Source organism: Channa argus, chromosome 5, assembly GCF_033026475.1.
Source record: "Channa argus isolate prfri chromosome 5, Channa argus male v1.0, whole genome shotgun sequence".
Taxonomy (NCBI): Eukaryota; Metazoa; Chordata; class Actinopteri; order Anabantiformes; family Channidae; genus Channa; species Channa argus.
This window is the reverse complement of record NC_090201.1, coordinates 21,693,931-21,708,295: the sequence shown is the minus strand read 5'-3', so window position 1 is coordinate 21,708,295 and position 14,365 is coordinate 21,693,931. Positions and strand designations below refer to the sequence as shown.

General features: G+C 40.0%; 1 protein-coding gene across 6 annotated transcripts in view; it reads right to left on the bottom strand.

The window, feature by feature from the left end:
- Nucleotides 1-12,083, bottom strand: part of LOC137127622 (transcriptional enhancer factor TEF-5-like) — a 28,839-nt gene extending 16,756 nt beyond the window's left edge. For 5 of the 6 annotated variants that reach the window (XM_067504849.1, XM_067504850.1, XM_067504852.1 and 2 more), the window contains exons 1-3: nucleotides 11,914-12,082; nucleotides 11,409-11,573; nucleotides 318-561 (exon numbers count right to left, since the gene is read on the bottom strand). In XM_067504849.1, the coding sequence (XP_067360950.1) occupies nucleotides 318-441 (124 nt within the window). In that variant the 5' untranslated portion in view covers nucleotides 442-561; nucleotides 11,409-11,573; nucleotides 11,914-12,082. Of the gene's footprint in view, nucleotides 1-317; nucleotides 562-11,408; nucleotides 11,574-11,913 lie in introns of all 6 variants that reach the window. The other variant, XM_067504848.1, reaches the window with a different exon arrangement.
- Nucleotides 12,084-14,365: the final 2,282 nt, after the last annotated feature.

Genomic DNA, 14,365 nt, shown 5'->3' with positions numbered 1-14,365 from the left:
GCTCTGAGAGCGCTGGAGCGACTGGAAGAACCTGCTCCTGGGTCACAGCATGACAGGTAGAAACTTGTTACAGAGAGTTCTGGTGGAAAGAAAACATTCACCACTTCTGTGTCGAAGCTGTGAAGACAGTGCAAAAAAGAACAAATGGATTTTTGCTCATTTTTTCTTACAGCACTGTTGGTGGCTGTTTGTTTTCTTTCAGCCACAAATCTCTGTGGAATGGATGGTTTTCTCATTTTTGTGTGCATTCATTATGGAACCGATTTCCATGTAATTCTTGTTCCTTTGATCCTCTGGCTGTTTCCCAGTTCACTCACCATACATTTTCCCCTCATCTGACAGGATGATTTTTCTTCTGCCACAGGGAGGGTAGATGGCGAGGGCCTCCTGGAAGCTTTGCTCGATATCTGGGCTCCACACTCCCTCAGCATCCCCTTCCATGGCCTTGTCCTCATTGTCCCCGTCCAGCCCATCTTCGGGGCTACCGTTGGCGCTCCACTCGTTGGACGCAATGGTGGCGGCTCCCCCTGGGCTCGACCCCGAGCCCCAATATCAAAGGATCTGGGAAATATATATGGAAAACATGATTCAAGTTTTTTAGCTGTTTTATTCAACAATAAAAAAACAACAACCCAATTTACAACTTTAGCATATGTCTGTCATCATAAAACCTGACCTCATGAAGCCAAACACAGGTAGGCCAGCCGTCTTTGCCCTAAAGCGAGGAGGATATTGATGTTGATAATGCGATTGTGACTAATCCCATAAAAGGATAAAAACCAGCAATGAGTTATTAGTATTGGCTGTGTAGCCGGGGCCTGTTTTAGCTTATTCCTCTGTGACATGAGGCCCTATTGTTGTTCAAAAACGACTGAAATCCATTTTGATGAACAGAGGCATTTTGATTTATTTCGAGCCAAATCCACTGTTTGAGAAATGATACTCACACCATTTAACGCTACTACGCTCGGGTGACACTCTGAAGTTCTTTAGTCTTCTTTAAAACTCAAACTGTATGTTACTCACATTACCATTGTTACTTAGACATTTTAAGGATTTCTGTCCTCGGTAAATATAAATTGTGTTGGGTTTGTGCAATAGTAGTAAAATATAATAAATCTCTAATAATACCATCCTTATCCTTGCAGGAATATATTATTTACCCAAGGGAAAACAATCTCCAAGTCCAAAGCCGGCTGTAATCATACCTAATTCAATATTTTTCCCTAATAAAAAGAATTCTTATCTGCTTCAGCCCCAGTTGGTACAGCTGCCGGATAGTACAGGTGTTGCAATACAAAGAAAGCCAGTCCAGAAAATAAGCCAGGAGCCAGAAATCATGTACTGAACTTCATGCATCTTCATGGCCTGAATATACTATAAAATAACAATAAAATAAACAAAATACAAGTGTAGAGTGGTCGTATTAATTTTAGTGTAGAGGCAACTGCTGGAATTGCAGGCCATTTAAATCAAAGTAAGTTTCATTTATTGTATAAAGTCCAAAGTGACAATTTTACTTCAAAGGGCAAATGCTGTGATGCCATCTGGTAGACAAATTTGGTAAAATAAAAACGTGTCTCTCAATGAATACTGACTCTTGGGTTGGGTCTAACAATAGAGTTTATACCGCAATTTGTCTTATCAACATACGGGTACTGTATTATTTTCATGAACTTCAAGTGTGGAGTTAATTGGGCGAATATGCAGAAGCCTTAAAATGCCTCTTGGTGTTTGTGTTGGATGAGCAAGTTTCATGTATCTTAGACCAGTGATCCCCCGAATTGATCCACAGCTGCTTTGTGTGCACATTAGACTGTAATCACTAGCAGACGACAGGTCAGTACAGCCAGCGGGGTTCTTACATTGATTTTACATCATAATATTGTAATTTATGATACAGTGAAGGTGATAAATTAACAAAATTCCCATCTACTCTAGGGATATATAGATCTTAACAGTCATATATAAATACAGAAGATGACTTGTATTAATGTACAATTTTTTTTATAAATTAAGTGTATTTAAATAGAATTCACAACTTGAATAGTACCATTCATCTATGTCAAAGCATTAGCTTCCTTTCTTTATTGCAGTCATTAGATTTGCATGAATAAACAATGCTAACTGTAATTATTATTATAATTTCCTTAATTTTATTCTCTGAAATGGCCAAATGAATTCAAGATATTCCATAAAACAAAGTTTAAAGACCTCACTAATCAGCACTGGCCTCAAAAATTCTTGTGGTCTGGGAACTGTGTCCCAGTGTGGTTGGGTTATGGCTGACTGCAGGCAAAGATCTTAAGTATTTTTCAAGCTGCCTTTTCAGCATTGTATTGTTTCTGAAATTGAAGTCTATGAGGTAACCATGATCCTCAGAGGACGCTTGTATTTCTGCTTTAGCATTTCTGCAGATGCTGACAAAAATAATATCATGGAGAAATGCAGAGCGCCAAAATGAGTGTTCCTATGGGAAAATTAAAATGATCCGATTTAAAGAACATTTAGTTTATATCTATCCCGGAGTTTAAAATATAATGTTGAAAAATGTGCAAATGGCTATGTGAATCAATAAAACCTGGTCTTAATAAAATCTTCCTTCTCTGTTCTCAGTTCTTCAAATGATTCAGACTTTGTAATTGTGCAGTCAGCCCAAATCATCTGAGAAGCAAACTGCTGAAAAGGCAAAGGTAGAGGATTAGTGATGCTTCCTCTACCTCCACATCATCAGTTAAAGGGAATTAGAAAAGATCAGACGCGAGTAGACCAGTTACAGTTTACACTACCTGCAGTGACACTCTACCACATGCAACACACGATTTTAAATTTATGGATGTCACTGAACCCAAACAAGACTTTGACAAATATCCACAGGGCAAGCTGCTAATTTTAGTTGAGAGGGTATTGGTTATATTAGACCCTTTGCAACAGGGTTACGGTGTTAGCCCTCAACACTGAAACTCAACACAGATCACACGGCTGGACCCCCACCAACCTCATATCACTAGACTCTAGGGTTAGCTTAACCATATTATGTCCTGTCAATTTCAGAATAAATGCACAATCCTCTACAAAAATCATTGTTACAAGGAAACAAAGGAGGGTCAAAGTAGTTTATTAATGCAACTACAGTAAAGATGGGGCAATATCAAATAATCAAAAGGCTGGTGACACAGTGAGGGAGGGAGGGGTGGCCGCTTTATTGTTTATCTCTAATTATAGCAGAGAAAACACTGCGAACCTCCTCTGCAGTGCGAGCTGTAAAGAGCAGCTCAGTGTAACACACAGACCTGAAGACCTCGATGGAGCTCCGAGTGCTAACAAGAGAGCGCTCCAATGAGGTGCTGCAAAAAGAGAGGCTCTTCTCCGACAGACGGGCCTGAATTCCAGACATGTCCTTATTAAGAAAGGGCTGCGAGTGCTCACTGTTTCTCCTTCTGCCTCCCTTGTGTCAACCCAACGCCCTCTCAGCTCTGCCTCCCCCTCTCCACCCAGCACTCAGAACGTCTCTACCCAAATAAGGACAGGAGACCAGGGGATGTGTGTATGGGAGGAGTGGGTGGTGGGCTGGTTGGTTGGTTGGTTGGTTGGTTGGAGAGCAGTGGGGATAAAGGGGGTGTGTATGGGGGGAGGAGAGGCAGGGGGTTATTGGGGGGTGGGGGTGCGGGTTTGTTGTCCAATTTAGGCGTCCACTTTCGGGTTTGGAAAACAGTGGGATTGTTCCAGCTGGAATGCAACATCAGCAGCGAACACGCTCCTGCTTCATGACATTCAGAGCTCAGACGAGAGGGAGAGCATTGTCAGTGGAGCCATTTTTCAATACATCCTCTAGTGGAATCACAGGATTTAAATCAGGACAATGGTCATGACTTCATGATGAGTGGTACATTAAGTTACAGGGACAGATTTATGGACACTAATGCAACAACTAGCTTAACTATTGCACAGAGTTCCAATAAATGGATTCAAGATGTAGACTGTTGGAATGCAGTTCTGCAATGTAATTTACTGCCAGCACATCATTTCAAAAGAAAAGCTGTTGTAATTAACATATTGATTATATTAGAACAGCTGTTACCAACACACTGTGGTGTCCCTTTAAGCCAAGCTAGGGTAGGAAACTCTGCAGTGTAGCAAAAACTCACAAAATAAAGACAAAATAAAGATACAGAAAACTACAAACAGTCTATGAAATCTGAAGTCATTTTGAGTTTTGATCAATTACTGATCAACTGATTATTAATGGATAGTGATAATAATCATCAGCTGCAGGCCTGGTTCCATGCACAAACCTGTGTGTGAGACTCCTTCAGGTGTCAGATGGGAGCGTTTATTACAGTTTGCAGTTGAATGACATGCTGCTCTCCCGTTTAACACAAAAATCAGGGACACACCTCCCCTCCCACTTTCTGGGAGTCAGGCCATGGGACGCTGAGACCAAAATGCTACAGAATTCCAATGTGTAGCAGGAATGTAAATACCACTGCAAAGCTGTGTGCCTCACACGTTCATTCAAACGGCGCCATTCATGCACTAGAATCCGTTTTAACATTTTCCTAGCCCTGAACGGAGCGATCACATTGCAGTCCGCTTTCAGCAATCGGCTTATCTCTGCTACAAACTAGCCTCGGTTTTTGGCACCCATACTGCAGTTCGCTTTTCCTCCTCCCTAGACTCTGCAGTGAAATGTACCACAGAATCCCAGTGACTCTACTGAGTCACTCTCAGGCTGCTGTGTCACATGCAGGGAAGCTGTGAAAACAACCTAAATCACAGACATTAAGAGTTTCACAGAATGTAGGGAATCCCTTACGAACACAGGAAGAAAATCTCTGTGTTTAAGAAATGACAAATGGACGACCAACAATGCCAGCTTGAATTCCTATATATGCTCTTTCACTGACCATGTGATCATTTTGGTGCAGTTAGATGGACCAACCAAATGGGTTTTGACTTACAAAGTGGAATTTAAAGATTGAGGCAAGACTTTGAACCAAAATTACTCTACCATGTCTCTTGCAAGTCTCTTCCTTAGTCCATTGATGGGAAAATAACATTCATACAACGTTTAAGGCCAAACAGGATGGATCATAGAAATATATTCAAACACAGACTCACATCACACGATGAGAGCAATGCCATTGACCTAAGACAGTCAAACAACAGTGAGACAAAGTTTGTGTACACTAGTTGATTTGTAAGCTGAAAGTTCTGTTTTTATTTTGCTGTTAATTTTACACACACATTATTCATTTTATTCTTTAGTCCTGCTTAAGTGTTTTCCCACTTCAGCAATAGAAACTGGCTTCTTCTCATAAGCACCAGCCAGAGAAACTTTTCTTTTAATGATGTCAGGATGCCCTGAGCTAGGTGTATAAAAACAATCTTTTTGATGTTACTCATTAAAATCCAGTAAATTCCAGACGGCAACACAACAAGCAGTATGTCAGACAGAAAGGTCAGCGCATTTTGTACTTTGGGACCACAAGCAAGCAAAGAGACATTATGCATCTTGCCCACTATAGATTCATCGGTAATAAAACAAACAATTACACAAACATTACGTTTATTTATGAGATAGGGTTTGTTCAGGTGCTTCAAAAACAGTGCATCTGTTTGTCATCTGACATCTTGTGTAAGTTGTCTTAGCTTTGAACGGTTAGCCTATTGGCTTTTAAGGTAAGACCACCGCACAACATTGTTGCTACATACTGTAGCAACAGTATGTAGCAATGGTGAAAACCATTCACCATTAGATAATGTAGAGTTGTAGTGTCTTGGAGAGATGATAGACGGGTGTTTATTTAAATCACAAGATTCACTAAACCAGTATCTACATACAGAGAATGTATGTTTCCACTGTTACTTCAACAGACGAAAACCAAAACCAGTGAAATAAATAAGCAATAATTGACATGTGACAAGTTTGTGGCAGTGCAACAAGCTGTCCAATCCTCCATCCATCCGTCGACTATCTTAACCTCTTTTCCTGTTCAGGGGGGCTGAAGCCTATACCAGTTGAGCTGTGGGACACGCTGGTCAGGTCGCCAGTCTATCTTAGGGCTACAACAAGCTGTTTATACCCTGTTGCCCATAAGGTTGGAATAATTTTGTTTTCAGACACATTCCTCTTTTTTTCTTGCAAAGGTTAATTGTGGTTTAATTTTCACCGTGATATGTTTGGAAGAAATTGATCAATAAAGTCTTGAGAAGATACACACTTTATCCATCAAGAATAATAATCAGCAGTCACAATAATTTCATGAGAAGAGATAAAAAATATTTCATTGCAACTTTATGGGCAACAGTGTACTATTGCTTAAATAAAAATGCTTAGCAAAAAATAGCTTTTTACACCAGATATGGAACAATATTATGTTTTATATGGAGTCATATTTTTGGCATCGCATGGCATATAGCAGCTTTAAGCTAATGGTTAAAAAGAAAAACAAAATATGAATGTTTTTGATTACTTTATTTATTGTTATCAAGGTAAATGCCACTAATAAGTTGTACAATTCAGCTTCCTTCATTTGTCCACGAACTAACATGACTCAGTTTTACTGACTAATGTCCCAGAGCAGATTATTAAGAGATTTTCTTCAAATCTGTCACTTCTACTGTTGATCCATCTAGTCTGTTGTGTTTGCACTTCTGTCCATCTTTGCAAAATGTATATACATACCTCCATCTGGTTGCTAAGTAAATAACAAGATTTGTACCGTCTTTAAAATGTCAGACTGTGTTAATTTGCTGCTAGTTTTATTTTCAGAGGAGAAATGTCCTGTTTTAGTCAGGACAGAGGGCCAAAATGGTAAAAAGAATTAACTAATTTATCCATCTTACATGGATGTGGCTGGTGTTTGGCAAAGGACAAACCCCTTGCTGGCAGTCAAAAGCCCTCCTGCTTCGCTCAGAGTTAGCATACCTTCACCAATACACAGTAACAAATCCACAGCCAAGAACTCTACATGAAAACCACACATCTTGTTAAGGGTGAAGGGTGCTCACAGATGGGGCGAGTCTTCTCTGTCTCGCTGAAACCCCCTACACACACCACACAAACACACAACTTGACAGGGGAAACAACAGCGCTTGGCGGCAGAAGGAGCAGCTGCTCTCTAAGGTCAGATTACAGATAAAGAAAACATTTTAGGTTCCAGGCCAGCAAAGCTGCTCTCTGACAACAACTGGAAGCCCTGCCTTGTTCCCCCTGAAACACACTGGTGCATTTACCAAATACACTTGTTTACCAGTATTACAGCTCCTTAAATGAAGAGACTATATTTAATATGATGAGCCTGCTTAAGTGTTGGCCCATTTGCACCACGTTTCCCTCTGACACCACTGCCTTCCTCAAACTTATGAAAGCTTGAGCCCCATCTCCCAAAAATCACAGTCACCACCCTCCCCTTTCCCTCCTGTGTCTGTGTTTGGCCCTAATAAATTCTCTCCAGCTCCTCCAATAACTTCCTCCTACTTCCTATCTGGCACGGCACTCAGGAAACAATCAGAGCTGAGAGTGAGAGGAGGGCTGGACAGCCAACAGCTTGCACGGCAAGAGCAAAAAGTTAAGACAAACACACACACACACACACACACACACAAACCCCTTGTCAAGACAAACATTTGCAGTTTGATACCAACTGCATGCCCAAGAAAAACAACAATGCTCATAGTGATGTTTTGTATGAACACTGCGTTTTCTTTGTCAAAATGATCGGACTTGGACGTACAATTTTCAAACATTTACACCATAAAAATGACCACATGTGAGTCTTATTTGTTTTCTTGTAAACAAATGACACAGCGTGGAAAGAGACTAACTCACTCTGAGGTAAGAAGAGGTTACTGGTTTCCTACATGAGTCACCATGAGACTCATGCAAATAAAGGAGTATCACACCTTGAGCAAGATTAGCAACATATGGTTTAATTTATTCATTCATTGTTCTACTTAAAAATTGATCGCTCCTAGCTATGTGGTCTACCTTGAATTGTGACACTTTTAGAGAATTAAGCCTTAATCCATCGGAGGAGGGAAAGACTGACACAAAGCGAAGGGAGTGAGCCAGAGTGCCTTCTCTTTACAGCCTGAATCAGCAGTTTAATCGGAAAATTTCCAGGGAACATAGCTGAGAAGCCATTCTAGCCTGAATTGGTCATTTTGTGGTAAGGGGAGCGGTTTGAAGCCATAATCTGTGAAACCTTTAAGACATGCATAACTTTGCAGCAGAATGCACAAGCCAATAACTCATCTAACCATATAAACTGTGGAATAAGGCCTTAAAAGCAGCTACGGCTGTGATCAGGACTGTATAGAGGGGAATTTTACTAGGAAATATACTATTGGACATTTATAAAATTAAGCCAAAGTTAATATTTGTTGCACTGTTACACATTTAATGCATGCACATGGGCTTACAATGGGCTTCTGATTATGCTCAAAATCACTTGGACACCTGTGCTGTTTAATATTGCAAACAACCAAAATAAATAACTCTGCGCTTAAGAGGCAGATCATCCCCCAACCCCAAACACTCCGTGCACAGGGAAGAGGTTTCACATGAGTGCCCTTGGGTCACTGGAGCTCTAGTGCGACATACAGGCCACACACGCATCTCTGAAACACCAGATGGGTCCAGTGCGAGAGTGAGCCTCTTGTTATCTATAATGGAGGCTAGAGTGGCCTCAGCCACTGGCACACATACTTGAACACAGACATTTCTTGCTGGGCTTTTCCCCACCAGAGCAAATTTATGTGGAACGTCACTCCTAACACTCGGTCACCAAAGAAAGAACAACTAAAACGTTTAGCAACTTGGGGACAACTGACACAAAGACTACACTGTTCTAGGCCACTCCCTGGCTTCTCTCCTGAGTGGCCCAAACAGGAGGCCAAAAAGCTTATCTGTAAAAACCTCAGGGTTTGGAGGATATGTGAAGCATGTGCACTGCATTACCGTGAATACAATGTTGAAAAATGAGACATTGAGATTAAAGTAACTGTTGTATGTTTACAGATATATTTGATTATATTTGGTTGGTGTTAGAGCATTGGTTGTATCACAGTAATAAAGAACTCAAAGCTCAATAGACTCCTCACTGAAACATCAGCACTCTTTAACCCAACCTCCGCTAGCAAGGGTCAAACTGCATATTGTCATTCTCGGCCTACTGCTTGGAGCTGCAGGTTTTTCAATGAGACCTTCTGTGGACTCACCACACTATTTGTTCATATCTGGGTTCAGAGGTGGGTACATGTCTACCATTTGGACTTGAGGGAATGGTGCTAAAAAGCAAGCTAAACAAATGGGCAAAAGCTCATTAGACTTTCTTCTGTGGGTTTAACACAAGCGGGTGAAGCTGCTGCTGCTAACAAACTGTCAAAAGACCTGCATCCAAAATAAACACTCAACCATGCAGAAAAAGGATGCACCTCAGGACTGGAATCAGCCAAGTACCACATAATATCTGAAATACCCACGGTGTCTCTACAGTTAGTGAAGAAACAAGTTTCAAAAAATCGAAACCATCAGAGGATTACAGATTGTTTAACCCTCATGAGAAGAACACATGCTCATTAACTCTTCCCTCCAACAAACAGCCTAAAGAACCACAGCTGGAGGTTTAAAAAAAAAATAAAAAGGGAAAACAGCCACTTTAAGGGGATATTACCCCGTGTAATCTAATTGACCCCATACCATGGGTGAAGTTGTAAAACTTTCCCCTCGAATTTAACTCTCACACAAGCATACATGCTAAATCCGCAATGACTGAGAAACATACATAAGTACTTTCAAGAAAAAAAAGACCACATTGTATGTTGGGAGGCCTGGCACGTTCATGCAGCATAAAAACAATGAAGGGGAATCTGTCGGAGCAGCAGAATGCTTAATCCTTTCCAGACTTACCCATCAGCATTGAAATCTATTATTAGACATCTTGGCGTGTCTCATTTACCAAGGACACATTGTTTGGTTGTACTGCTCGGTTGTTTCATTTCAGAACATCATTTCCACATGTTAATAGAAAAGGGCTCAGACTGTAGAGTTTGCCTCTCAACCTTGACCTAACATGACCAACTGGAAAAAAATTATTGCCACACGATATCTGATCATCCTATCAGCACTGCACTAAAGACTGTAGCTCAAACAGACACTTCCTGGCTTTTTGACCCTCACCACAAGCCTGTCGTATTTAAATGTACAGTCATATGGATTGAGGACAGAGCATTAAAAACCTTTTGCTCACTGCAGAGCTGCTGAAAGAAACCGGGGGAAATAAACCATTTCATATAATTTCATTAATGACTGTTGCTTCGGCAGAAACAGACACTGACAGTTACCAAAAAGAAACAGGTTATTCAGCTTACTGTGGCCAACCTGACAGACTGCATTCTGCTGTTTAGTCAAACCTGTTGACTAGCAGTGATTTATCTCTGCAGCTCATGTGACCGTACAAATTTAGGATGAAGGAGGTGCTAAAATATCGTCTCTAATCAGCCAAAGCGTTTGGCACAGTCGAAAATTTACCCGAGCCTGAACCAACAACACAGATCGGGAGCAGGTGTAAGCTTAGGTGGCACTCGTGTAATTATACAATTAGCTTGCATACATATCCATGCATCTCAGATCCTCACCTATGAATTATGTGCTTAGTAGGACTTTACAGAGTATCATCACATGTTCGCTGGATCGAAAAGAGTAAAAAAATCTCTTACTTAGACAGATAGATGCTGTTTAGTCAATATTTATTTCTATATAAATGTGAAAAGTATAGTATTTCAATAAAATGTATTATTAATGTTTTTAGAAAAGATCAATAAATCAAAACAAATTTTTTTCTTATATTGATTTTGTTTTTTTGTCTTAAGTCCGTCACTTTTAATACAAGAAAAAGAGTGAGGGCTGGTGTAGCCTACACCCTGTATTTATTTTATATTTGTCATATTATTGTACACCTCTGTGTGCACGCTCTACTCTACTACTGTCTGCTTTTTGTTTTTGTAAAGGTACATCCCAAAAAATTAGAAACATTAGAAAATTGTTGTTGTGGTGGTGTTCAAAATTGTAATGCAAACACTGGCAAAAAATAAATAAATAATTTTTTAAATTCTAAAATGTTTTAAGAAATGTGATTGAGTTTTATAAACAAGTTGATCCATGTCTGCCTTTAAAAGTGAGGTAAAAAGCGATTCATGTAAATCTCACCAATTCAGCACACACACACACACACACCAAAAACAAAATAGAGAAAAAGTATCCACAACCATCAAATCTCATCTAAACGTGGATTAATTTATTTGAACTTTACTTTCCTGTTAAAATGCTTTGAATTTTCTTTGTCACTAGACAAACAGGATATTTCACTTTACTGTGCTGACAAACCAAGAGCTTGTCTTACCTTTAGGATGCAGAGGTCCACGCCAGACTGAAGTTGTGTATTCCTCCAAATCGTTTTTGTTTGTTTTTTTTGTTTGTTTGTCTGTCTCTGTCTCTGTAGGTAGTCTATAGAAGTGCTGGATTCCCCTTGAGGAACACGGCTGGAAGTGTTGGATCCAGGTATGAACTGTGCGAGACAGAAAACAAACATATTGGCCCACTTCTCTGCTGTCAAAAGACAAGCTCCTTTTTTTTTTCACCCCCTAATAGTCTGAGTCAATGAGCGGTCTACGGGTGGAAATATGATTGTACAGAGTGTGTCAAAAAAATCCCTGCACACTGGGAAAGTCAAACACAATAGACTATCAATCTGCAAATGTTTTCTTCCCTCCCAACGCAGGGAGCTCCACGGAAAAATGTAAAAAATGACAATGATCTGAAAACTTCAACGAGGCAAGCGGCGTGAAAAAACTCCCCAAGAAAAAGGCTCTAAACAGAGAGAGAGAGAACATTTGTGGAGAACTCACCTTTTAATTCTGGCAGTCACCTTCTTCTGTTCAATGAAAGCAGCTGCTCAATTTAGTAACTTTGTTATAATTTGGCGCCTAGTACTTTTCCGTAATATTTCTCAGAGGTTTGACAGTATAAGTGGAATGTTAAGTATGACTTTGGTATGAAATCAACGCACTACACTGGAAAACGAAGGGGGAGGAAAAAAAAAAAGACTTTCAAGGAGGAGCCACTGGCGCGCGTCAATCAACAGGCTTGGGGGGCAGTGACTTCACTGAAGGCCCCGCCCCCAATCCCCGAACTGTAAGCGCTGTTTCCTGCACTGAAAAACCACACACACCTTATCATGTTCCTCGTAGGCCAACACAAAAAAAATACATTTCAAATTTAGGAGTAGGTGTCAAACACGTGAATTATCTAAAGAAAGTGAAACGCTTCATTTCTATTCTTGAGAAATTATGGAAAAAGGGAATATTTTGTGTGTGTCTAGTTATCCAGTATCACAATACAAAATATGATAGAGGCATAAAGTTGATTATTATTCAAACCAGATTAAATAATTGTGTTGTAAATGCAACACTAACATCCAGCACCTTCTCTAATTCTCCACTTTAGGACTAACATTGGTACAAATCATCCATCCAAGTAAAGTTTAGACCAGATTTATTTGTGTCATGCACATAAGTGTCCTGTCCACATGGGCTGACAGGACAATTATAGAGTCGCACCTGTGAAACAACTAACAAGCATAAACATGAATTGAGTTTTAAACAAACCACTTTGTTTCTGTTCAGATAAACTTTGCTATCCGTAACACAATTCTAGTCGCTCATACACTTTCATGCAGAAAAACTTAACATTTAAAGAGTAATTTTTCGTTAATGAGACCAGTAACAGTAATGTCACGAATCCTTCATTGCACTTACATGTACTCATCATTAGCACAATTATCGACTCAACCAATCACATGGCAGCAACCTGATGCATTTAGGCATATAGACATGGTCAAGACAACCAGCTGAAGTTCACCCCAAGCATCAGAATTTTTACCCACAGCCGTCTGTAGGGTTCACAGATAATTGTTTGAAAGAGAGAAACAATTGATAATACAGAATTTGGAAAAATGTTGTCTGGTCTGATAAGTCTCGATTTTTGGCTTGGAAGGTGGCCCAGGGCTGGTTGAAAAACAAGGAGGGCAGGAGTCCTTAAAGAACCACTGGGCAAAAAAGAGTACAAACCAGTGCTAGTGAGGTGTACCTAACAACACGTATATGTTTCATACTACTGATGAGGACTCCAAAAGGAATGAGCCTTAGAGCAGGGTCTTCTTCCAATGACATATCAACAATTTATCTTGTTGGAAAACATGAGTTGCAGTCAGTGGCGGACTCAGACTCCCTTAGCAGGACCAGAAAAAAAACCTGATGGGCCCCCATAGGTAAAATCAACAATCTATGTTTTTCATTTAAAAATTATCATGAAATTATGTTTCCATCATGTTTGAATTTACAAGTGGGAGACAGTTTTTCCTCCTGCTGACAGGCACTGTGTGAAATAATTACAAGGATCAATGAATAATTTTTTAAACAACTTAATCACAGCCACAAGTCCAGTCCATAATCTGAACCATACATCCTGTTAAGGGTTGCAGGGTCGTTGGACATGTAGATTTGCTCTAGAATAAGGTTCCAAAAATCCTCATGAATTTGTACTTTTTTGCAAATATTTAGTGGGAGATTTATTACTTGAAAAGTCACAGTTTTGTGGGAGAATAATGATATATTTCTACTTTCATTTTACTTACTGGGACTTTATATTTCTCAGCTGTGCAGCTAAACAGTTTAGGAACTTTCTTTCACATTCTTTAAAAAGATCCCAAGGTTTTTAAACATAAAAAAAAAATGTATTTTTGTCATGCATAATGATTTACTGAGTAAAAGCTTTCAAAATCTGATACTGCCTAACCTTTGGTACCCTGAACACATCCTTATCCGGCAACAGCTCCTTCTGTTGGTCAGCAACATGGTTGCAATATTTTAACAGTACACGATGTGTATTATTTAGCACTGATACAGCTAAGAGCTAGGGTTAATGCAGATGGAGAAACTCACCACCTCTTCATATATTAGTGTGCAAGAATGACAATAGTAATTATGAAAGTTGTCTAGCTGGAAATCACGTAACAGAACAGAATGGGGGAGGAGGCAGAAGAACTCACCTTGCAGCATCTGTCCACAAGAGCTCCCAGCTTCAGGCTTCATTTAGTCTGCGAGTTTGGACAACTGCCTGAGCAGGTTCAGGCAGAATACACACCTCTCACTTACACTGAAGGCCTTCGGCTCAAACAGGTTTTTCATCCTGAGTAAAGATCCTCTCGGCATGTCAGGTAACTACTAGAGAAAGGCGTGGGTGTCTCCTAAAACCTGCAACTGGTAGAAATCTTTCTGATTATCTGCCAGCTGCATGCTT